This window comes from Siniperca chuatsi, linkage group LG15 (genome assembly GCF_020085105.1).
Source record: "Siniperca chuatsi isolate FFG_IHB_CAS linkage group LG15, ASM2008510v1, whole genome shotgun sequence".
Classification (NCBI taxonomy): Eukaryota; Metazoa; Chordata; class Actinopteri; order Centrarchiformes; family Sinipercidae; genus Siniperca; species Siniperca chuatsi.
Window position 1 is genome coordinate 23,576,808 of NC_058056.1, and position 25,924 is coordinate 23,602,731.

Here is a 25,924-nt window from a genome sequence, read left to right on the forward strand (position 1 = left end):
ACCAATGTTGGTGTTCCCTCTCATGCAGATCAGATATTACTGGGAGGTTCGTTACTTGAAGGAATTAAACATATAACCTGCCACCTCCTGTTGTATACAGCAACCTCAGACATTCAGTATGTCTGTATCTCATGTTAACAGGGTGACTCAAACTCTCATTACATATTTCATATCCTAGGTTTTAGTGTTGCTAAAATCATTCAAATTCAACAACACCACCGTAACTTTCTTTAACTGCCAACATAATCGAGAAATGTTTTTAAATATATAGAATAAGACAAGGCAACAACCAAGTCTATGTTAGCATTGTCCTCTGGTGCTATTAAAGGTGTTTTCTTTACAAATATTGGTGAACACAGGAGTAAAAGAGGCCAATATTTAAAACTATAACCAACTGTGAAACACAAAAATATTATATGATCCAAATTGATTGGTGTTTAAAAACAAGATTATTGCACCTAAAAGCAGGTTGTAATTGACAGTTATGGTGTTTAACTTTCAGGCCAGACTATGTTGACTTTCCAGAATGATGTCACTTGTGGTATGTTTGGTATAATGTTTTTAAGAAAAATCTTAAAGCCAGAAAACCCACTCAGTAATGTAAGTACACAGCAATATCTAGCTAAAGTTTGCCAACATTACCTAGCATTGGTCACCATAAGCTACTGGTCATACCAGACCAAGTCAGGCTGTAGCAGCAAAACCTGGCAGTGTATTGAATTGGGGAAAGTTGTGTTTCATTGTTCATGAATTCAACTTTCCATTTGTAAAAAAAAGTACGTGCTCAATCTTGTTGCAAAACTTAGTCTCGCTTTAATGTTAAGTTACAGCATTAATTGTTGTATCAACAGATATGTGCTAAGAATACCAAACATGACCTAATAAAAAAATGAATTACTATCAATTAAGGCCTATACCCAAACAAAATCAACACTGTAAAATTCAATCTCAGTGCTGGACTTTCAACAAACTAACAACTTCTATTGCACGATTAGACAACTTTACTAGTTAAATGCAACTTTTTAATGGGTTGTTGTGGGGATTACTACACGTCTTTGATGTTTTGCTTCCTTTCATAAGGTGGCAGTATATCTCTACTGAGGAAATGGTGAGTGATGGCTGCTGACGGTTTTAATGTTAAGAAGAGGAGGCACCACCTTTAAAAGTATGTCTCGTTTTCGTCTTGTTTTCCTAATAGATGGGTTTACACAACAAATCCCACCATGAGCAAGCATTTGGTGACAGTGGCAAGGAAAAACTTCCTTTTAACAGGCAGAAACCTTGGACAGAACCAGACTCAATGGTGGGCGGCCATCTGCCGCTGCCTTGTTAGGTTTTGAGAGAGAGAGAGAGAGAGAGATTGCTGTAGCTATTCAAACTGAATGCTATAGGCTCTGACATGTAGATTTTGGAATTAAAGAGAATGAAAATTAACTGTTAAAGAATAGGATTTTTATGTAATCAAATAAAGGAAAGGTTTTTCTTATCAACTTAAACTTCTCTCCTGTGCGCACTAATTTTTCCATTTGTCTTCACTTTCTGTGATTGTATATTGTTTTGTTGATGCTTTTTCCACAGGTTCCTCACTCAGCGACAAACTCCACCAGACTCCAGCTGACATGTACAACAAACCCGAAGGAACAGCCAAAATCAGCTGTTCCCACAGTATTCAGAGCTATTATAACATTCTGTGGTACAAGCAATTAAAGTAGCCAACTACAGTTCCTGGGATACATGTATACAAACATGGGTAACCCTGAGGCTGGACTGCATGTGAAGATGGATGGGAGTGCAGCAAACGACCAGACATGCACTTTAACAATTGAAAGACTCGGACCAAACAGCAGTGCAGTGTACTTCTGTGCTGCTAGATTCCACAGTGCTACACATCACTACTCTTCAGCACAAGAACCTCCTTTTTTTAATCTCTGTATTACAGCTCACAGCTCATTGCACCTGTTTTAAACTTTTGTAATCACAGATTTTAATGGGAGGTTCCTCCTGTGGAGCAATGCAGTATTTAACCTCCCTCAGATATTCATCATGTCTGCTGTGGCTGCCTCTCATGTTAACAAGCTCATTATGATGATTCAAGTTCTCATCACATTTGTAGTCTCGTCTCTGTGGCTTCAAGGTACAAGGATTAAAATTTAAATACATTTTCAAAAGTAGTAAGAGATGTGTAGATTTAAATTTTTAATTGATTGCATGTATTTATTGACAGGCAGCATATTCTGATGGAGAGGTTTTTTATATGATATTTTCCAATGTCTACATGTTTTTGCTTGCACCAAGAAACTAGTGCACAACAATATTGAAATCAGTAAAATCTTACAAAACATAATACATATATTTAGTTCAATTTGTTATATTGTGGATCGAACTTTTTTCAGAAAGAAATACAAATTATATTGAATTCTGTATTTTCTCCACACAGTTCACTGCCAGGGTGTGACCCAATACCCTGAAATCAGCTGGAGTTATGTGTCCAAATCTGCAGAGATGAACTGCAGTCACAACAAAGATATTAATCATAACCAGATGTACTGGTACAGGCAGCGTACAGGGGAGACCATGACCCTCATTGTCTACACAGTTTCTGGTGGACAGGCAGACTATGGGGGGGCCCCTCAAACCAAATATTCAGCCATCAAAGAGAACATTGAGAGCGGGGCTCTTACTGTGAAAGACTTGCAGCTTGAAGACAGCGGTGTGTATTTTTGTGCTGTAAGCAAACACAGTGATGTGAGAAGCTGAGCAGCTGAACAATAACTGGTTGACAACAAATTTGGTGAGTGTATTAGAAACCACATTTTGATTTTTATATCTTTCCAGTAGGTGGAGCTGGAGCACCAGAAAAACTCCTCAGTTCAACACGTGCACCACTAATGTACATGAGGATGTTTCTTCATCACTTCCCTTTCCTCTTCCAACCTCAGCCAGCTCAGTAGTCATCAGTTGAATCTCCATCAGTAACAGAATCAGTCATTGTGATCTGGTGTGAGATCCTAGCGACTTACATCTGCAAAGCTCTGTCATATGTAGCCTGACATGTCATGTAAGGGTTTTGAGTAATTGGTTTATTTTGAGGAAGACAAAATGAAATGCTTTCTCCTCTTCTGTTGTCTAGCAGGTAAACACTTTTTCAAATAGAATTAGCTCATATAGGTGGAAACATTAGTTTCCTTCATGATCTGTCACAATGTAACTAAGTTTTCTATTTTCCTTTCTCTGTCCAGGTGGCTGTCTGGGTCTTGAGGTCCGTCAGTCTCCCTCTGATCTCATCACTAAACCTGGTGACAAAGTGCAGATTTTCTGCAGCCATGATAAAACTGACTACAGGGTGATGCTCTGGTACCAGCGGTCACCTGGAGACACAGCTATGAAACTCATTGGATATTTGTACTTTAAGGATGTCACAATGGAAGAGCAATATGAAGAGGATTTTAATATGTCTGGAGATTTAGGGGGGAGTACAGCAAAAAATGGCTCTCTTATAGTCAAACTTGTAAGACAAGATCACAGTGCTGTTTACTACTGTGCAGCTAGAGAAGCACGCTGACAAAAATCCCCTCTGAACTTTACAAAAACTCTCCACGATCTTTTCTCAGTGGTTTTGAATAAGACATGGAATAAACTGCTCCCAGACACCTGCTTTTGTGGTTGTATTTTGGTTTGATGCAGTCATATCATCATTAGCTAATGCAACTGTGTTTCTATTTTATTGGTTTAGTCTAATTAAACCAGACAAGCACAAGTTCTAAAATATAATGAAGTTTGTCAAAAGCAAAACATTTTTGTGGGAGAATCAGGTTTATGGAGGATCATATATAGATATCACTTTGATATGTAACACGAAGCCACTCCTCCTTTCTACATCGCATTTTCTTCCTACTTAAACATGACTCAGTGAGAAAGCACTACAGCAGAGACCCTGTCATCTCTTAACTAATACTGCATTTCATCCATGACTAGAGTAACTCAGTTCTCCATGTCAGATCTCTACATGATGATTAGGTTTCTTTTCTGCTATTACCTCACAGGTAACAACTGCTTCGTTCTGCAGTAAGATGCACTGCATTTATTTTCACATCTAAAATCTATAATCTGTCCTTACAGCAGGTATTTCTCTGGGAGTTCAGGTCCATCAGTCTCCTCCTGCTGTCATCAGAAAGGCTGGTGATGATGTGCAGCTTGTCTGTACCCACGGAGAACCTGACTACACGGTGATGCTGTGGTACCAGCGGTCACCTGGGGACAAGGCTCTGAAACTCATTGGATATGTAGATTATAGCAGAATAAGCTATGAAGAGTTATATAAAGAGCATTTCAATATCACTGGAGATTTAAGTGGAAATACAGCAAAAAATGGTTCTCTGTTTATAGAGGATCTAAAAGAGTCTTACAGTGCAGTGTACTACTGTGCAGCTCGATATGCACGTTGAGGCAGATCTCCTTTCAACTGTACAAAAACTAAACACCATCCTATATCAACTGTGGTCTCAGAAAGCCCTTCCCCAGCCAGCTGCAGTCAAGGTCTCTGTCATGTGATTTCTACCTCACTTCCTCATGTCTCTGCTGGGTTTTTTCATATTCTGTCCAGTCATATAGCCAGAGTATTCCTCTCATAACATTCATCATCATTATCCTTTTTATGGAGGATTAAATCTGCATGGGACAAAAAAACAAAATGATTTGTTTTCTACTTTCTTGTCATCTTGTAGGTAATGCAATCTGTTCTCTTGCTCAGCAAGTGTGTAGTCTGTTTTCATAGTCAAGAAGATTAACCCTGAGTTTTGTTTCTTTTTGTAGGTTTTTCACTGGGGATTCAGGTCCATCAGTCTCCTCCTGCTGTCATCAGAAAGGCTGGTGATGATGTGCAGCTTTTCTGCACACATGGACAAAGTGACTACAGAGTGATGCTGTGGTACAAGCGGTCACCTGGAGACAAGGCTCTGAAACTTGTTGGATATGGATATGCACAGTTCAAAAACGACAGCGTGGAAGAGGCGTTTAGAAAACATTTCAAATTAGCTGGAGATTTGAGTGGAGACCAAAAAAATGGTTCACTGTCCATTACTGCTCTAAAAGCACACAAACACACCGCAACGTACTTCTGTGCTGCCAGGGAGGCACAGAGGATCAAACATCCATCTGCTCTTGACAAAAACCTCTTTACCCCTCCACTCTGAATGTAGGTTAAAGAGTAAATGGGAGGTCTATATATATATTTTAAATGTATGTCATAACCACAAGGAAATAAGCAAGTAAGCAAATAAGTTTTGTTAGTGAAATGACAAAATTGCCTAGTGCAATTATGCTCAGTACCCTTGAGTGTAATTCAACAAAAAAATAAGGCAGAGACTAAATGAAAGAAAGTTTCTCAGTGTCAACTTATGCTCTACATCTCTACATCACTTCCTGCTCCTCCTTCTGATACACAAAGCACAGCAGAGACTCTAGCTGGTTCTTCACATTCAACATGATGCCATCTCGTTTCATCGTTTCCATCATCACTGTCTTCTGCTTTAAAGGTATTATACATTCATGAAGCCATTTCTTTTTACATTTAATTTGGAATTAACCTTCAAAAATCTTTATAGGTTGAGCATCTGAGGTGGAATATTTACATCCACTAATCATTGATTGCTTAGTTCTTATTGCTTTTTTCCCAGTAATTAAATCCAAATGCACAATAAGGTTTTTTCCACTCGTGGCAAGACATTATAGCACTACTTAACACTGTGTCTTGATCTCTTCACAGGAGTTTACCTCAGTAAAGAAAAACAAGTATTTCAGACTCCACATGAACTGCTGATGAAACCAAACGGTGAAGTCAACCTGAGCTTCACACATCAAATCCCGAGCTATGACACTATTCTCTGGTATCAGCGTTCAGCAGGAGACACTTCCCTAAAGCTGATTGGCTATATGTATTATAAGACTCCTAATGTTGAGCCGGCATTTCAAAGCCACTTTAAAGTGAGTGGCGATGGAGAGAAAACTGCTTATCTTCACATCCTGAACCTGACGCACCCTGAAGACAGTGGAGAATATTTTGGAGCAGCAAGTATGCACAGTGTTAAAGACAGTGACTCTCTCATACAAAAACCTCCATAATGATCCAGAAGACAACAATACACCAACAGGAAACCACTGAAACCATGTGACACAAGGTGTCACATGAAAAAAGTTAATTATAACTGGTTCGTTAGAATATATACTTTCTGATCCTTTAATTTCACAGCACTGCAGCTGAAGTGAGGTAGAAATTAAAGTAGTAAAAGACGATGATAAAGATCATGATAATACATATATTTACAAAATGTAATAATAATTGAAAACACAGCAGAATATACGGTTTAAGAAAAGGTTTACAAAGATCAGGATCATTTTTACAGACTGATGGGTATGTTTAGTAATGATGCTATCACAGTCACACATAAAGGCTGTCTTTAAACTGCTCAGCTCTCTCCACTGTGCAGATAAAGTCAAATGGATATAGTGAGTCATTGGTGATGTTTTACGAGTTCATTGCAATTTGAACTTTGATTTGATTACAGGACAAACTCTACTTTTGCCATTTAAGCTCACAGATACATTTTGTTTCTTGTTGATGTTACTTGTTTTCGTTTCACACCTAGTTGGGTGTAGTTGGGTTCAGTTGGTCAACTAATCGTCTGTGCTCTAATTTCCACCAACTTATTCAAAAGAACACAGCAGAGATGTAAAAATCAAGTCTTTGTAACTCTAATTCATTCTTTGGGTAGTTTTGGTCACTGTCCTCTTGAATCATCAGCGCAACAGGGACCCACGTGGAGAAATCAAATTGGATTTTGATGTTAAAGAGCCCACCAGAAATGGTCAGGACGGCAACTGGACCTCAAATGTCAAATCATGACAGACTTGACAGGACAAAAAATAAAACAAAATAAAATAACCTGAATGTCTTATACTATAATATTATCCATGTTTGTGTTTGAGACAAGTGACCTCATGCAGTCATGCAAACAATGACCTCTCTCAGTAGCAAAGGTACTGGAAGAGAAGTGTTATATTCTTATCAGGTCTTAGGGAGGAAGTTGGGGTTACCTGGGCATACAAAGTCTGCTGAAACTATGATAATTATAATTAAGAATGCAAAATACAGTACAGCAATACAATACAGGGTCCTGAAGAACAGATTCAACCAATAGATGGAGGCACAGCACATGGTATGCAGCTTTTATCATGAGGATGTGGTGATGAATTAACCCACACACAGACACAACACCCTACATTTTCACCATGAGCCTTATTTTTCTCAGGGCAACACTTTACTCACATCAGTGCCTGACAATGTCTTCGTCTATGCAAACCTTTGTTTTTCTCTTCAACTGTTTTTATTGTAAGATGTTGAATTTCATCCTGAATTAAATGAAAGTAGTCATTACTTATATCATAATTTATATAACATGCTGAACAATCATGTTAAAAATAAGTATTTTCTCCTAATTTTTGTTCCGCATCAATAACATTTTCTAAATCTGCTTCCTCCACAGGTCAGGTGAGCGCTGTTACATTCCACCAATCTCTTCCCCAGATAGTGAAGGAGAAAATTGAGGTCCAGATTAACTGCAGTCATAATGATAATAACCTTCTATTAATGCTCTGGTATCAGCAAAGAAAGGACAGTCTGTCTATGACCCTCATTGGGTATGGATATGAAAGTTCCCCAAGCTATGAGGGTCAGTTTGAAGAACAGTTCAAGCTGACAAGAGAAGGCACAACAAGAGGAACTCTGACTATTCGCAGCGCAAACCTGTCACACTCGGCTGTTTATTTCTGCGCAGCCAGTACACAGTGATGCGGTTTAATGCCACTCCCTCACTAAAAACCCTGATCTTTTCCCTGTACATGAGATGTGGTGTCTCTCTTGATACAGACTCTCACTGAAGGAAGCAGTGTTTCTCCTGCAGCAGAGCAAACCTGGAGGATGTCTCCAGCTGTGATCGGATTTCTTCTCATCCTGCTGCCATGTAATAAAATTAACTGCAAAAAATAATAATACTTGTTCATTTTTTACAGCAATTATATGAGTGTTTTTTCACCTTGGCTTCTGTATCAACTACTTTTAAAATCTGTGTTTTTCCCTTCAGATCGAGCTAAGAGCGTGACGTTTCAGCCGTCTCATCCAAGAATAATCAACGAAAAGGCCAGGGTAGAAATTAAATGCAGTCACGATGATAGCAACCTCTATGTAATGCTCTGGTACCAACAAAAAGAGAGGGGTTTGATGAGCTTGATTGGATACAGCTACTGGGGCAGTGACCCCAGCTATGAGAAGCAGGTTGAAGGTCGGTTTGACATTACAAGACAAGTCATCCAAACAGGAGCTCTGATCATTCACAGTGTGAATCCATCAGACTCAGCTGTGTATTTCTGCGCTGCCAGTACACAGTGATGTGGTTTAATGTCACCCCATCACTAAAAACCCTCTTCCCTTGTTTTCAAGTTCAAGATCCTGAGAGGCAGGCTGGTGGAATTAGCGTCAAAACAGCTAAATTACTGTTCTGACATTAACAACACAGACTGTAAACAGATTGAAAATAATGTGACTCTTCAAGTCCTTTTACAGATAAGTAACTTTTAAAGCACACGTGGAATGGGGTGGAATTTATGGCTGCAATACACAGGAAAAAATGGATGTAATTACAAACTCATTTCATTAGATGAAATCAATTAGTTAGACTGCATTATATCCCAGCTATTTCCCCACTTTATCGAAATCCAGTTTTGGTGTTAGTATGTATACTGTGCAAGAAAAAAAAATCAACTCCTAATGTTAGCACAAGCAGCATGCTTATCTTGGTGAGGTAAAGCTGTATTTCCTTGCTTCTCGAAGAAGAGTAAACCTTTTCAAGAGTCCCAAGAAACCAAAAGCAGAACAGGAAAACTCCTATTTAGAATTTGTGGACTACCGTTTATGTGTGGATGCGGAACAACCGTTGATGTGACCAAAAACCGTTAATGTTCCAAACAACCAACGTTAACGGACTCCAAACATAACATTAGCTAAATCACAGCAGTAGACAGCAACCTAGAGAATGCTGTCATCTATCAATAGCTCTGTGAGCAAAAAATAGCAGCCAACACCAAGATATCAAACACAACTCAGGAGGAGAGCAAAGGCAGTTAGCCAGCACCCTCTTCACTGTTAAGTTAGCGATCCAAACATTAGCTTCATAACTGTTAGCTATCCCAACTTGTAGCCTCAGAACCGTTAGCTATCCAAAAGCAGGACAGGAAAACTCAGGTTCAGACTTGAAGTGCGCATTTGTGGCCAAACAACCATGGACTCTATCAGCAGCTTGAAGCATGGCAATAACTCCACATCTCCTGAATCAATATTATTAAATTAGTTTTTCATTTATTTGTCCCAGTGAGAGTTTGCACGTGCAGCAATTGTCAAACTAACACCGTAAAGACCGCCTAATTCAGCAGCAACCAATCACATTCCATCGAGAAGAGTCAGCAGTTTTCATCCAATCACCTCAGCAGGTGATTTCAATTGAACACATTTACGTTACAAGTAATGGAGTGTACTTTATTGTCAACAATAAAACATCATATTGTTATATATATATATAATATATAATATATAATCATAAGGGGCATTGGAGGCAGACCTAAAACAAAACTGAACGCAAGGTTAAGAAATGACTGGGACAAAGATGTTTAAATTAGGATATATATATGTACTCCATTTATATACATGAACATATTATCCAATGAAAGTAATTACATTCATCCTCAAGATTTTTAGGTATATACATATTAAGATTTTTAATGTAATAAAAGATGTCAGATTAATTAAAGGAAGGTAAGCAGTCAATCTTCAATTATAGCTATGAAAATCTTTTCAAAACTGTGTGACAGGAAAACAATGGGAATGAAAACCTGCACATAACCCTGGCTTAACTGCAAAAGGGCGCTGCGTTGGAGTTGTCTGCTTGAACTTTTTAAACAACTTTATTTACAAAACTGGCTTAAAATTGACTTCAAATCAAAACTCTAAGTAAAAAGAAAAACTACAGCACAAAGAGAATATAAAAAGATGTAAATAAAAAATGTTATACAATGAAATAATACAGATAAAAGTTCAATTCATCACATAAGTCTTTGGTTTTCACAGCTATGGTTTTAGTTTCTCACATTCTTTAAATGTTTTCCATAATCACTCTTACGACATATTATTAGTGCGACATTTCAAAAACTTAACATTTTCAGTTGCCAGTTTTACAGTCAGCCACTTCTGATGACTTTAAGTTTTAAAACCACTACACCAAGAAAATCCATCACAAAATATAGGTATGTATTCATTTGTGATCAAAAATTAAAGTGTAGCAAAGAAAAAAATATATTTTCAGATCAGTTGCGAGCAGAAGAAGAAGGTGGGGAGAGGAGGTGTGATGTATAGAGAAGGGAAGATCGTAATCTCTCATTCGCTCTGTAGTAAGTTTGTCAGACTGGAGCAACATGTGAATGCTCCAGCTCTGATGCCAGATTTCAGTATATGCTGTAATTGTAAATTTGATATGGAAACAATTTTAAAAGTATTTTTGTTATTTCACAGATCTTGATTTAAGTTTAGTTTCCAGGATGCCACCAGTTTTATACACATTTGGATTTTTACTGCTCATGCTTACAAGTAAGCCTGACTCAATGTTATATGACTTTTCTCTGTAACATCTGTGCCACTGTGTGTTTATCGTAACAAATTTGGTATTTTTTCTGTAAGATTCCAAAAAAATGCATTGCTTGAATTCAAACTTTACCTCAACGATAGCATGAATTGACTTTCTTCACAGGCAAAGTGGAGAGTGTTACCTTTGAACAATCCTCTTCTCAAGTCGTGATGGAAGGGACTAAGGAGCTCAGGATTAACTGCAGTCATGATGGCAGCAACCTCCAAGTTATGCTGTGGTACCAACACAAAGAGAGCAGTCGGTCTATGAGCCTCATTGGGTATGCAGTCCTCATGGGTGATCCAAACTACGAGGCCCAGTTTAAAGACAAATTCCAGATAAAACCAGAAGGAACACTGAAAGGATCTCTGATCATTCAAACAGTGAATCTGTCAGACTCAGCTGTGTATTTCTGCGCTGCTAGCACACAGTGATGTGGTTTAATGCCATTGCTTTACTAAAAACCTCCTACGACAGGGAAACTGATAACACCTGTTGCCTAGGGGTTTAGTTGTTTGGGAACTCAAAACATTATGCTGTTTATTGAGGTATGATTCATGTATTGTATTACTAATTGATGGGACATTTGATTAATTATATGATGAAGTAACTGAACATGTAGCTTGTGATCATGTGAATGAATTTACTGCATAAATACAAATATTTTTATAATCTCATGAACATAATAATGTACCAAAATGTAATCATGTATATAGTAAATATGTATATTAAATACATCCTGGGAGATTCTTAATTACATTAACTGACAATAATGAGAGCTGTTATAATTTAATTCACTAATAATATAACAACTTGTAAGGATAAGAACAATTTAATATTGTATTATGTTACGTCATTGTGAGCTAATCACTGGTTAATGTAGCAGTATAATGTAATCACATTATTCAATTATTTTATGGAATTCATTCAATGAAATTCTGTTAACATTTCACTATTTTATTTATACATCTGATGGTCTATTTCTTGTTCCTCTTTTATCACTAAATGACTCACTAAAATACTTGCACAGTCTCACTTTTAATACAGAGTTTTAGTGTCTCATGATGGTGTTAATGCTGTTTCAGATGCTTTTACCCCTGACAGAATTAAAACTTGGGCTAACCACTGAATCCTTGACATTTGCAGTATTATATTTATGCAATCAAATGTCACAGAATAACAGCACAAAATACTGGTAACCTCAGTTTGAAAATATCAGATTCCATATTGGTTTTCAAACCAATTCTGCACCTCAAAGATGAGCGTCCATGCACCTTAAAGTGTCAGTTGATAATCAGTGAGTGATTATTGTAGACAGTACTTCCCCGCCAATCATGTGATCATGGGAGCACGTGACCTGGTGTTTCCTTTGTGCTGAACAGAGTGATGTTTGACTGCATCATTCAGATGGAAGAAGGCTCAACACTAACATGCTTGTCACAGCCCTTTATCTGTCACTTCTTTTACACTCAGGTGGGTTTTGTGTATTAACTCGTACTAGCTAACCAGTACTTGAAGGGCCGAGTTCCCATCAAATGTACATCTGAGTGAATTCACTGTTCTGTATATTGAGGTGAGACGCAATGAAACATCATCCTTCATGTGCTGCAGGTCTCACTGTTGTAGTTCTTCAGTCTGGAGATCAAATGTCCCACCCAGGAGTAGCAGTGATGTTGGAGTGCAGCATGGGTCAAGGGTTCAGCATGAGCAGCTACACCATGCTCTGGTACCGACAAAACCACTACGGAGCTCAGATGGAGTTCCTCCTGACAGAGTACGACAAAACTGCGGGGCACTTCCAGTCGTCTATCGACACATCCAAAAACAACTTCTCTCTTCAAATTACTGAGCTGCTCCTGAATGACAGCAGCACCTACTACTGTGCTGCCAGTCACAGTGATGCACACAGACCAGACAGTCATACAAATAACAAGTCTGTCTGTCACAGATGGCACACAGGCAGGAAGGAGCTGTGGCTTGTTTGGTTTGATTATACGCAGTTGCCATAGTGGAATTGGAACAATGATGAGATTCAAAACAGTCAGAGCTCCACAATAATGTAGGATAAGACTGACACGATACGCCAATATTGGGCTTTTATTTTTAGTGTCAAATAATGGTAAAACTAAAGCATGACTCACCATGATGCCTTCATGCACAAAGGATAAGCAGGCTAAAAGATTGTATCATCACGTCTTGTAAGGATTTGGATTGTGCCAGCTGATAAATATGAATGTGGGCAAAGACCAAAAGCAGAGAGTCTGGACAATGCAGTGATTAAGGGAGGTGACAGGAGCAGTATCCTATGACTGTCAAGTCTATTTGTAAAGTCCAGTATCACACACTCTTCTGCCCTCACTGTGCATGTGGGTGCGCAACTATGCATCGGGCTAAACACATATCCAATAAAGTTTGAAGACAGCGGATCGCCAGTTTTCATTGGAAGCAACTGTGAAAAAAGTATTGGAAAACAAATTAAATGATAGTGATTACAAATCAGAAAAAGATTATACCATAAACTATAGTTAGACCAAAGGTAGGTAAAAAATAAATTAGCACAGTAACAAGGAAATGAATTAACAAGAACAGTCAAGCTTGCTGTCACATTAGCTACATCGAGCTTCATATCAAAGTATCACCGGTCAAAGATCAACATTAAGTTCTCATAAGAAGGACAACACAGTAATTAATCTAGTAAATATCCATTAAGAGTAAAAAACTGAGAAAAATACACAACAGTTATCCCAACAGTAATTCAACAGTGCATTACAACACATTAGCAGACAGCTAGTATGGTGGCTAGCTTTGTTAGCAGTAAGCTGATCATAGAAAAATAAAATTCTACTAAATCACAAATTAACAATCTCAGATCAGCTGTAATAAAAATGAGCACCAACAGATAATGCTCCAACAAGAGCATTTGGGGAGTAAACAAAAGGTGCCTGTCAATATTTGCTTGTTCACAGATCTGACAAAATGGTGGATGTAACATGTCAATTAAGCTGCTATGGATCTGTGCCAGTAGGGGTTGCCACTAGCAACAGAATGTTTAGCTGAAACCAGCTGCCGGTGGCAAAATACATAAAGGGCTTTACACACCCACAGCATTAACAGCTCCTGACCCAGCCCGAGCTCTCAAAAAAGACAAAAACTTCAACACATGAGGAAAAATGCCATTGGTAGGAATTAATGTTACCTTCGTTTTTCCTTCGATACTAACTGAGCCTCAGACGTTTATGGTACTTCATGCATTAATAACGTTCACCATCTTACTTTGGTGAGCTAGCACGCTAACATTTACTAATTAGCACTAGACAGAAAGTACAGCTGAGGCTGATGGGAATTTTATTAGTTCTGCAGGTATTTGGTTATATCCCAAAGTAGAGCTGCAAAGATTTGTCGATTAATTGATTGGTCAATCGAAAGAAAGCAGCTATTATGATAATCGATCAGAAAGGAATAGTGCAAAATATTAGCTTTTATTTTTTTACATTTCATCTTATAGATTAATTGAGAAAATAATGGGCAGATTAATCGATTCTGAAAATAATCATTAGTTGCAGCCCTAAACTAAAGATATTTGATGGTGCTCGATAAAAGTTGGGGAAATCACCAAAGTTTTTACAATTTGTACTGTGGGAACATGAATAGCAGATTTCAACCTGTTGACATTTCACTGAAAACCACTATTGTCAACCTCATGGATCGAAGGAAAGTCAGGGGAGCACCAAAGGTTTTAGGATACATCGTCTGGAAATCTAGACTGTACAAAATTTTCATCTATCCAATAGTTGCTGAGATATTTCATATATTCCGCTGGGGTGGCTACAGCAGTGAGAGATAAACAATTACGTCATACTTACACCCACTCTTACCACCACCACTTGTTCTTGCAGCAAGTACAAACACACTAATATTATTTTATGGTGCAGTCTGATATAGCAGAAAAAGAAAATTAATATTTCCTCATATTATATCTGATGTTTGTCTGTGTTGCAGCAATCCGATTGTTTCATGCCAAACTAGATCTAGTCAGATCTATTGTAGAAGCAACAATTACTATAAACTATCCTCTAAATACCTCCAGGAACTGCTGTCAAAGAATCTTAACCTGCAGTTGCTGCTCAGTGGCCACTAGGAGACTGTAGCTGTACTGAGAAACTCCTTCAGACTTTCTTATTTCAGAAGTTTTGCCTGCAGCAGTGCAGTAAGGTTCACCAGCAGCTGTTTAGCCTGAAGACAGAGTTGTGATTGCGAGTGTAGATGGGTCTGATTTTCACCCTTCACTGTTTGATCAATTTTAAAATGAAGCTGCTCTTGGTTGCAGTTCTCATCTTCACCAGTAAGAACATGTCTATTCAGTTGAAAGAAAAATCCCAAAAAAATGTCAGATTTCCTTGTTGAAGTTGATAATTTACTTGTTGTTCTTACTTTCCAGATTCCACCGTCGGTGTGAAAATTCACCAGCCTCCATTTGTATTCAGCCGTGAGGGAGACCTGGCTGTAACTTTGCAGTGTGAACAAGATGATGAACAATATTTCTACATGTGTTGGTACAGACAAAGCAGCAGTGGGAAAATGCAGCTAGTAACATATTCTCTTAATAAAGACATATCAAGCATTGAAGCTCCTTTCAACAAATCCAAGTACACCATGTCCCGGCCTGCAGTGCTTAATTCCTCTCTGCAGATACACACTGTTAAAGCTGCAGACTCAGCTGTGTATTACTGTGCGTCTAGTAGAGCACGATGGTTCAAAAGCCTCAGCAGCTAAACAACAACCTCAAGAACAAACCAGGAGGAAATGAAAGGGATCAGGGACGAATGAGGAGGGTTAAGGTGTTGAACTCTGAGGGGCTCTGAGCAGGATTTTGTTGACTTGACTCAATGGGACATGAAAATATGAAAGAAAAGTTGCTAAAAAACAGAATGATGAACTATTAATTCATTAAAGGTACAATAACTGCTTCTCCTTGAATGTCATGATGTTTCTGCAATGACACCACAAAGCTGATCAGTTCAGATAAGTGAGCAGGTGTTAACATGGTAAATATTACTTGTCACATTCAGTATTATTGTCCTATACAGTTTCTCTAATCTGTGTCATTTGGCGCTTTAGTCTCTGCTATTTTATTTTACTATAATTCTGTTTGCAGCCTGACAAGATGAAAGTATATCAAGTTTAAGAGGTTATCACACACTGACCTCTACAGGGTTTATGTGGGATTACACTTAAATAAAGAAAAATCACCTTGTGCTTTTCAAAAGTCAGGATAATATGTCAAAGGGAAGCCAGCCAAATATTTAATGTGGTATTGAAATGGAATTTTAATAAGGAAATACTCTGATAAGGTGCAATTTACATATAACATATAAGTGACCTCTGCAGAGCAACTGTGACATAACATCATAGAAATGCTCATAATGCCTCACAATTAAGTAGATACAAAAGAACATAAAAGGTTTCATTTTAAGTATGAGCACACTGATTGTACTAACAATTGTTAGGTTAAATACTTGTTTTAATTTTAAAAATGAAATGTACAGTGTAACACCTCAACAGTAAGAGTATTGTTGTGTTTTTTTATGAATTCAATATGTTTAATTTAACATGTTTATTTTATAGGAACATAGATATAAGCATAGAATATTCATTGTGTACACTAATGTCACACAGAATTTATAGCCTAAGATAATTTGCAGTGGTGGAATTTAACTTGGTTCTTTTACTCGTGTAGTTAAGCAAAGTTTACTTTACTTGAGTATTTCCATTTTGTGTTACTTTATACTTCTACTCTACTACATTTCAGAGAGGAATATTGCACTTTTTACTCCACTATATTTATTTGGCAGCTTTAGTTAATTTGCAGATTCTCATCATTAATACAAAATACAATCAAAAAATAAATGATGATATATTAATATAGATTAAGGTTATGAAGTGTTTAAGATTAGCTCCACCTTTACCAGCTGCAACACTAAAGTGATGCTTACATGTTGATGCATCAGTAATTATGATCAATAAATATGACATATATGATTCTGAAATGGGCCTTTCTGCATATAGAATAAATGTACGTATATATTGATGCTAATTGTAATGTGCTCTTGCTTAAGTACAATTTTGACTTGTCCCTAATTTAATTTTTGTTTTGGAGGGGGGTGGGGCGGTAATTGAATAATTCCATAAAAACGTGGAAGAGAAAATATTTCCATATCAGATGTTAACGAGGGGGGTTGGAATAAAAATCTTTGACGAAACTTAAATTATGTTCAAGGATGTCATGCCTACAGTGTCTTTATCCTCTGGTGATGTTCTGACTGATAGATGCTGTCATAACTGTAATGTACTGTCAAAATGTAATAAAACTTAAATATAACTCCCATTGTGACATATTCTCTTCTTCTTATCAGTTCTGAAATCTTTAGTAATTTATCGAATCATAACTTAAATATGTGTTGTGCCAGTTATGATGGCATAATATAAATTTGATGTAATCATTTCTAGGTAAGGAATAAATTGCTCTTAAGACATTTTGGAATAATTTAGTGATGGATATTTTACACAGTGGCCTCTTTAAAGACTTGTTGCTCCAAATTGGAAGAAAAAATTAACAATTTAAGGATCACCTACAGCATCAGTCACATCAGTCAGTGAATGTAACTCAGTAAATGTCTCCTCAGTTCGCTGATAACTGGGTGGAGAAAGAGGTGTGACCAGCAGTGATGTCACTCCCTCAGAGGAGCAACAAACAAACAAACAAAGACCAGTTTCCCTTTTCCTCCCCTCTGTTCTTGCTTCTTTTCTTAGCTGTCACAGAAATAGCAGCAGTCAGGTTGGAGCCCGTTCAGCCGTCAGTCAGCCCGACCTGCACAGCTGCTCTCACAGACAGAGAGAGATGGAGGCTGAGATATGGAGAAGCTGGGTGGGGGAAGGAGAGAGGAGACAACGAAAGAGACATCAGGTTTTTGTGTGATGCTTTTTCACCGTGGGGACAGGGGGCCACGGTGATACAATCCTATAGAGCCGCCGTACAAAAACCTCCTCCCATTAACACCCATTGTGTAGACTGCTACATGCTACCTGGGACACTTGGGAGAGCAGAAACATCAATAATCTGAAGGCGTATAGGATGGCTGGACACTTTGGCATTGAAAAGTCAATTCATATGCAGAAAATCAGCTGGAAAAAGTTTTTTAAATGACTTTCAATTCATATGTGGAGCATCTGGATGATTCTTTTACTCATCTTGACAAAAAACAAAACAGTTGTGAACATGATGAAGCTCATTCTGCATGTTTAAACCTTCTTCATCCTCTGGAACATTAGATTGTGTCTCAACATGCTGATTATGAAACGTTTTGTGACTTTTTGGTAGAGGAGACATTCATTGTGACACTGGATCTGAAGCTTACTTTGGAAAGGGAACAAAACTCACTGTTTTGGGTAAGTCGGAGCTTTTGCACCTTCAGTTCACTGCAACAAACTTAAAATTGTTTAAATGTTGGTATGAAAGTGAAGGAAAAAACTGTTGTTACGAAAAAGCTAAAATATTGAGCTGAACAGAGAACACTGTGACCTACACTGATCCTGCTTACTTTGGCCAAGGAACCAAACTGACGGTTTTAGGTAAATATTTCAGTTTATTACTGTAACTTTATAGATGTCACATTGCTTTAGAGTCTTAGTATAATCAGAAGTATTAGTAAAAAACTTTCCAAACAGAATTTGGTAGAGAAAGACACAAGAGTTTCATGCTCAGTATTTCTGCACTGTGACAATCAACCGAAGCGTACTTTGGAAAAGGAACAAAACTGACTGTTTTGGGTAAGTCAGAGCTCTCACAACTTCAGTTCACTGCAACTAACATAAAATAGAGTTGTTGGTATGAAAGTGAAGGAAAAAAGTATTGTTATAACAAACTTGAAGTATTGAGCTGAACAGAGAACACTGTGACCAACAATCAGCCTGCTTACTTTGGCCAAGGAACCAAACTGACGGTTTTAGGTAAATATTTCAGTTTATTACTGTAACTTTATAGATGTCACATTGCTTTAGAGTCTTAGTTTAAACAGAAGTATTAGTAAAAACTTTCCAAAGATAATTCTGGCAGAGAAAGACACAAGAGTTTCATGCTCAGTATTTCTGCACTGTGACAATGCAAACGAAGCGTACTTTGGAAAAGGAACAAAACTGACTGTTTTGGGTAAGTCAAGGATGACTAAAATTGAACAAATGTAATCAGCTTTGTAACCGGAGTAGTGCATTAAGAATCATAATGTACTTGGGTCTTTATAGTTAAGTTTCACTTCAGTGCTTTTTGATGTTAAGCTTAAGCTCTGTGCCAATGCTGAAGCCTATTTCGGCCAGGGAACAAAACTGACTGTTCTTGGTAAGTAAAACATCAAACTTTCTTCTGATTAAGTCACTAGTTAAAAAACAGAAAGTAAAACAAGTTAAAGCAGATCTGTTGTCTGGGGGAAAAGTTTTGTGTTGCATGAAACCAGACTGCAGTGCAGCAAATGTTGGTTTTGGATTTAAAGAATTGTGACATTTAATACAATAAACACTTAAAAGCAACTAAATGTAAAGAAGCAAAGTAAAAGCAGCATCGTGGGCTGTTTTGAGCACTGATCAAGTGCACTGTGACTCTGGTGCTAATGAAGCTTACTTTGGTGGAGGAACAAAGTTAACAGTTTTAGGTAAGAAACATATATTGCATAAACACTCTATGATAAAGTCAGTGGTAAGACATCAGAACAAATGTAATAAGCTTTGTAACTGGAGTAGTGCATTAAGAATTATAATGTACTTGGGTCTTTATAGTTTAAGTTCAGCTCAGTGCTTTTTGATGTTAAGCTTAAGCTCTGTGCCAATTACGAAGCCTATTTCGGCCAGGGAACAAAACTGACTGTTCTTGGTAAGTAAAACATCACACTTTCTTCTGATGAATCCACTTGTAAGAGAAGTAAAACATACACAAGCAGGTTGGTTGTTGAGGGAAATAGTTTTGTGTTACATTAAACTTGTAAAAACCAGACTGCAGTGCAGTAAATGTTGTTTTTGGGTTTAAAGAAAAGTGAAATTTAATACAATGAAGTAAATTTAAAAGCAACTTAATGTAAAGAAGCAAAGTAAAAGCAGCATCGTGGGCTGTTTTGAGCACTGATCAAGTGCACTGTGACTCTAGTGGTTATGAAGCTTTCTTCGGTGGAGGAACAAAGTTAACAGTTTTAGGTAAGACATCATAACAAACAGAAAAAAGCATTGTGATTGGATGTTTATTTAAGAAACTTATTGCTCTCAAGTCTAGCTTAAGTTTAGCTCAGAGGTTTTTGTTCTTAAGCTTAAACGCTGTGTCAGTTCGAAGCCTATTTCGGCCAGGGAACTAAACTGACTGTTCTTGGTAAGTAAGACGTCAAGATTTCTTCACAGGAATCCACCTGTAAGAGAAGTAAAACATATAAAAGCCTCACAGGTTGGTCAATGGGAGAAACAGTTTTGTATTGCATACAGAATGTAAAAAACACAGCAGCTGTTGGTTTTTAATTTAAAAGAAAGTTTCATTCTTTACAAAACAAGAAGTTAAAAAAGCAAAGTTAAAGCAGCATCGTGGGCTGTTTTGAGCACTGATCAAGTGCACTGTGACTCTGGTGGTAATGAAGCTTACTTCGGTGGAGGAACAAAGTTAACAGTTTTAGGTAAGACATCATAACAAACAGAAAAAAGCATTGTGATTGGATGTTTATTTAAGAAACTTACTGCTCTTAAGTCTAGCTTAAGTTTAGCTCAGAGGTTTTTGTTGTTAAGCTTAAACGCTGTGTCAGTACGAAGCCTATTTCGGCCAGGGAACTAAACTGTCTGTTCTTGGTAAGTTAACATAAAGCCTAACAGGGTGCTAACTGAGAGGTTCGTGTTGCATACAACTTGTAAAAAACAGGCGGTAGTTGTTGGTTTTAAAGCAAAGTTCCATTTATTATAAAAGTAGAAACTAAAGAAGCGAAGTAAAAGCAGCATCTCCGGTTGTTTTGAGCACTGATCAAGTGCGCTGTGACTCTGGTGGTGGTGCAGAGGCTTACTTTGGTGGAGGAACAAAGTTAACAGTTTTAGGTAAGAAATCCTTTTAAAGTTCATTAGATATTGTTCAGGTATGATTTTGTTAAGATGGTTTTGATACTGTAAAGATTCTCCAAGGCTCAAACGACTCCTTAACACCAGTGTATCACCCATTGTTAGACTAAAGTGGAACAGATAAAGAGAGGCAGTAGGAAGAGTTTTTGTTACAGTTGAAAGTCTCTGTGCTCCTACAACGAGGCTTACTTTGGAGCTGGAACTAAACTCACTGTGTTAGGTAAGAAAACCTGCAACAAAAAATCTCACAGAGCACGATTCACAGCTTGTTTACAGTATGTGAGTAAGAAAAAGTGGCCAGTATTAAAAATATACTTTTAGACCTTTTATTTGATGCTAGTAAACAAAGTATTGTCTTGTTAAAAGTGCAGAAGAGCTTATGGTGGAAGTTTGTACTAAAGAAAACCAAGTGTATGTTCTTCTGCTAAAGTACTGCAGCAATAAAACATTTGGCTCTACGCCCAGATTATTACTCTCAAAGCGGGTTCTTATCAGCTCTGTGACACACTGTGAGTTCACAGTCAGAAGCTTACTTTGGAGCTGGAACTAAACTCACTGTTTTAGGTAAGACAATCACAAACACTAACATAAACTAATACAATGTTCCATAGGATATAATGGCAAACTAGTTGGTAACTACCAGGTCAGAGTGGAGGGTTGTTTTTCATCTCCTGCTCTTAAATCTTTTTTTAAGTTTTTTTTGCTGTTAGCAACTCATTTCATTTGGTATGAACATGTATTGATTGTACATTTCTGAGTGCATAAAGCTTTTTAGTTTATCTGGAAAAGAGAGCACAAAGCCAGTTTACAGCTTTCAGTGCTGAAAGTTGAGCAGTTTTTCTGTAGCCTTGTATCAGTGTGAACAACCTTGAGCCTGCTTACTTTGGCAGTGGCACCAGACTGACAGTGTTAGGTAAGAAAATTATAAAAATCATACACATTGATGTTTGTCTTCTGAGTTTATTGCTGAGTTCAGGGTTGTAAAAACGTTTTAATGTCTTGTTTAGTGATTTTCTGGAGCAGCACCGTGTTGTTGTGTAGGTTTGCATTGAAATCTGCAAAAGTCAATGTAAAATTTATGAATTGAGATAAATCTCTCTGTTCTATGGCAAAAAGACTGTGTTTGGTCTCAGTACCAGACTTAATGCATTATTTTCAACCTGTAAAAAGTGGCATTCAGAAGGTGTCATTAAAAATATTTATGATAACCAACATTTTCTCAGTTGCTAAACAGATGGTAAAATTTTGTATTTCAAAACTGAATGGGGAAACAAATTACATGAATGAGTCTATGAATGGTATCCATGGGATACAGTGATTGTACTTTGTGTTCTGGTTTGTGAAAAACTCACAAATGCAGTAAAAAAATAAGTCAGCCGTTGTAGATCTTTGTCAGTTTTTTTCACGTGAGTCGGCAGTGTGCTCCAACACTTATCCTGCTGATTTTGGAGAGGGAACCAGGCTAACAGTTCTTGGTAAGATCACTGCGATAGAACCAAACATTTATCTGAAGAAATGATATTTTAATGACTCTCAGTGTGAGCTCTGCAACCTGTAATGTTCATGTCTAAATTCTGGTATTTAGATGTCACATGTACATTAGAGTTAGGTATTGTACATTGGTTTGCAGTAGATCTGTAGGGAGCTTTAATTTAGTGATGTATGTCCTTTGTGCTTGCAGAACCAGACCATGCTGTTACCAAACCAAAAGTGACAGTGCTTCCACCTTCGCAAAAAGAGTGTCGAAACCCAAAAAACAAGGAAAGGGAGAAGACCATTGTTTGTGTGGCCAGTGAATTCTACCCAGACCATGTCAGTGTGTCCTGGAGGATTAATGGGTCCAATGTCAGAGAGGGGGTGGCGACGGACAACGCTGCCCTGCGGGTCGGAAAGTATTACCGAATCACCAGCAGGCTGAGGGTCGCGGCAGAAACTTGGTACAATCCCAGCATAAAGTTCACCTGCATTGTCACTTTCTACAATGTGACAAATACTGACTATCCAGCCCACATTTTTGGTGAAACAGGTATGTTCATTTGGAACTCAGAAATGACCTAAACCTGATCTTTTTGCTATTGGAAATACATGTAAAATGATCATTTGTCCTTGTCCAATCATTTTCCTAACTACAGCTGTTGGAGATGGCATGACAAGAGGTAAATATATCATTTTGTGGTTCTGTACACCTCAATGCATCAATTCTACTATGGTTATCATCACACAGAAAACATTAAGTATTTGGAAAAAATACACTCATGGTAGTATTCATAGGCATATATGTATAAACCAATAGCAGCTGCATATATAAACTGTCTCCACAAAGAGCACTGGATGTTTCCTCTTTGAATCCTGTCACTCATGTAAATGTTTGAACTTTCTGCAGATAAATATTTGAGGATCACACAGACTGCCAAACTCTCCTACGGTGTTTTCATCATCAAGAGCTGCATCTATGGAGCCTTTGTTTCGTTTTTGGTGTGGAAACTTCAGGTTTGTTCTGTTGCCGCTTACCCTGTTTGATTTACTGCACTTGACATAAAAACTGTTCCGTACATTTGGATATGTGAATGAACAAGTAATGAAAAGAGCTCATGACTTTGTGTCCTTTCTGTCTGTTGCAGGGTTCAGCTGGAAAGCAACACAACTGAGAGCTGAGCTGAGGCCTGAACAAATGGATTCTAGGAGATCAGTAGTGTTGGTTTCTGTAAATAAAGGTTGAAAACATTGAAGTTATATTTCCACAACTTTATATGTTGCAGTGCATTTGTGTTTGTTACTCAATTAGATGATCGAATTCTGCTAAAATAGATGAACTATGTATATTCTAGTTATAATCTTAAAGCTACTTTGGCATCACATTTTTAGACATACTTAATAATTCTGTGTATTTGTGATTGTGAATCGCTTGTTTGCTTAATTTTCTTCTCAATAAAAGTATTTCAGAGGATCTCATCAATCTCATCAGTGATTTACTGCGTTTCATGATTCTCCTGACATCTGCAGACAGTAAAACTTTATTTACATTCAGTGTATATCTAAACCAGAGAAGGGCATGGGTTAATCTAATCTTGCTCAGTGCTGATTACATAAATGCAGCAACCATCCTCCCCTCAGTTCTCTCACATCTCATCCTACACTGAACTTCACTTTTTCCAGAGATAGTGTGAGGTATTTTTAGCTGCTCACTTATCTGCCTGGTTTCTGAGAAAGCAACTATTTTTCACCTACATACATAAATAACGTTGGAACATCACAGCTCAGAAGAATTTCACAAGCAGTCATTTAGGTCTCAGCAAGTTTTTCCAATGAGCAAACTGAGAGGTGACTAAAGTTTCTCCAGTGACATTTGATTGATAAATTAAATTCCATCGACTAATCTGTATTTGAACAATCTGTTGAAGAAATCCTTATTAAAGTGGGTTCATTTAATTCATATCTAGTTTTTCCACTTTGCCCAAATGAGGGCAGTGTATTACATTTTACATTCTCTTTATGAATAAAGAAGTTATTCCTTTAGTTCAAACATTGTCAGTAGGACAGTAAATGTGAGTGTGAGTCTACCACAGAACAACAGGAAATCAACGGTCTCATCTGTGTACAGAAGAAGGTCAAAGCTGTTGCTGTGAGGGAGACAAACCGGGGCTCGAAACCCTGCAGAGGAGTAGAGAGCGAGAGGATGTGGTCACAGAGCAGCCTGCAGATCGTTCTCTGTGCTGAGAAATGACGAAGGTGCAACCTTCCACTTTACCACAAGCTCTGGCTCGCAGGGCGCACCTGCACCAACTCTGCACCAACCCCCCCTGCACTGCACATCTCTGAGCAAACAGCTGGGAAAACCTCCATTTCTGTGTCAACTGAAGCTACAAAATGAACCTAAATATGTTTTATACAGCAGTTTACTGTGATCTGGTGCAGATATGTGCATTTAAATTTTTTGAGGTAGAGCATGAGAGTGGTGTAAAATTAATTTTGTTGCAGTCACAGAGATTAAAATATTATCAGGTAGACTTAAGACAACCATCAACTCTTCATTCAAGAGACTTTCATGTGAACCAGAGATAATATACTGAGTACTTTGAAAAATAGTTTGGTCATTTACTAATGCTTCTGTCCAAACAGCCCCTCATCAACAGTGGTGGAAGAAGTACTCAGATCCTTTACTTAAGTAAAAGTAGTCTGTTACAAGTAAAAGTCCTCCATTGAATATTGTACTTAAGTAAAAGTACAAAAGTATTGACACCAAAATATACTTAAAGTACCGAAAGTACACATTATGCAGAATGGCCCATTTTAGAATCATGTATATCATATTATTGGATTATAATTATTGATGCAGTAATGTGTGCATAACTTTATTGCAGCTGATAAAGGTGGAGCTAGTTTGAACTACTTTATATACTGCAAGCTTATGAATTTCTTAATCTACATCATATTTTATTTGTTGATTACAATTTCTATTATTAATCTGAATCTGCAAAGTAACTAAAGTCAACAAATAAACATAGTGGAGTAAAAAGTAAAATTTTATTTAATATACAAAGTTGCACTTGAGTACAGTACTTGAGTAAATGTATTGTATGTATTTTTTTTACCAGTAAAGACCCCAGTGGGAATCAAACTGAAGAAGAACACTTTCTACTTTCTCTATTTGTTTCCTTAAAAAACATGTTTGCGTTTGCTGGAGTCAGATAAACAGGAAACAATGTCTGTGAGACCGCAACAGAAACATGGTGTGTCTGACATCTGTGAGCTAGATAATTATATCTCCTCCTGCAAACCCTGATCTATAATTAATTTATAAGCTGCTGTTTTCATCTCTGTTTGTTAGGAAACAGAAAACGGAGTTGCAATTTCAAGAATAAAACTCGTGGTTATTTAAAACTCCCATACAAAGCAGTATTTGTGTCATGCAATACTGATGGAGCCACGAGTACATTTTCAAAGGTAGGGAGAAACTTCAAACTGTCTGATTAATTAAAAACACCACCTACAGATAAATCCCTTAAAAGTCCCTTACATTATCAATCTATACTACCGGTCTACAAAATAGTACACATTATTTTTCA

At 37.5% G+C, this 25,924-nt stretch overlaps 1 protein-coding gene and 1 gene segment (V, D, J or C); both read left to right on the forward strand.

Annotated features, from left to right (window-relative positions):
• Positions 1–5,397: 5,397 nt before the first annotated feature.
• LOC122862187 (M1-specific T cell receptor beta chain-like) lies at positions 5,398–23,805 on the forward strand. Its single transcript, XM_044167501.1, has 9 exons — positions 5,398–5,534; positions 5,765–6,070; positions 7,542–7,835; positions 12,948–12,954; positions 18,685–18,746; positions 22,540–22,884; positions 22,991–23,014; positions 23,242–23,348; positions 23,480–23,805. The coding sequence occupies exons 1-9, from the start codon at positions 5,483–5,485 to the stop codon at positions 23,504–23,506; spliced, it is 1,224 nt and encodes a 407-aa protein (XP_044023436.1). The 5' UTR covers positions 5,398–5,482; the 3' UTR covers positions 23,507–23,805.
• On the forward strand, positions 7,842–8,468 carry LOC122862185. The segment is given in 2 exon segments: positions 7,842–8,018; positions 8,139–8,468. Coding segments are annotated over 2 exon segments (348 nt in total).
• Positions 23,806–25,924: the final 2,119 nt, after the last annotated feature.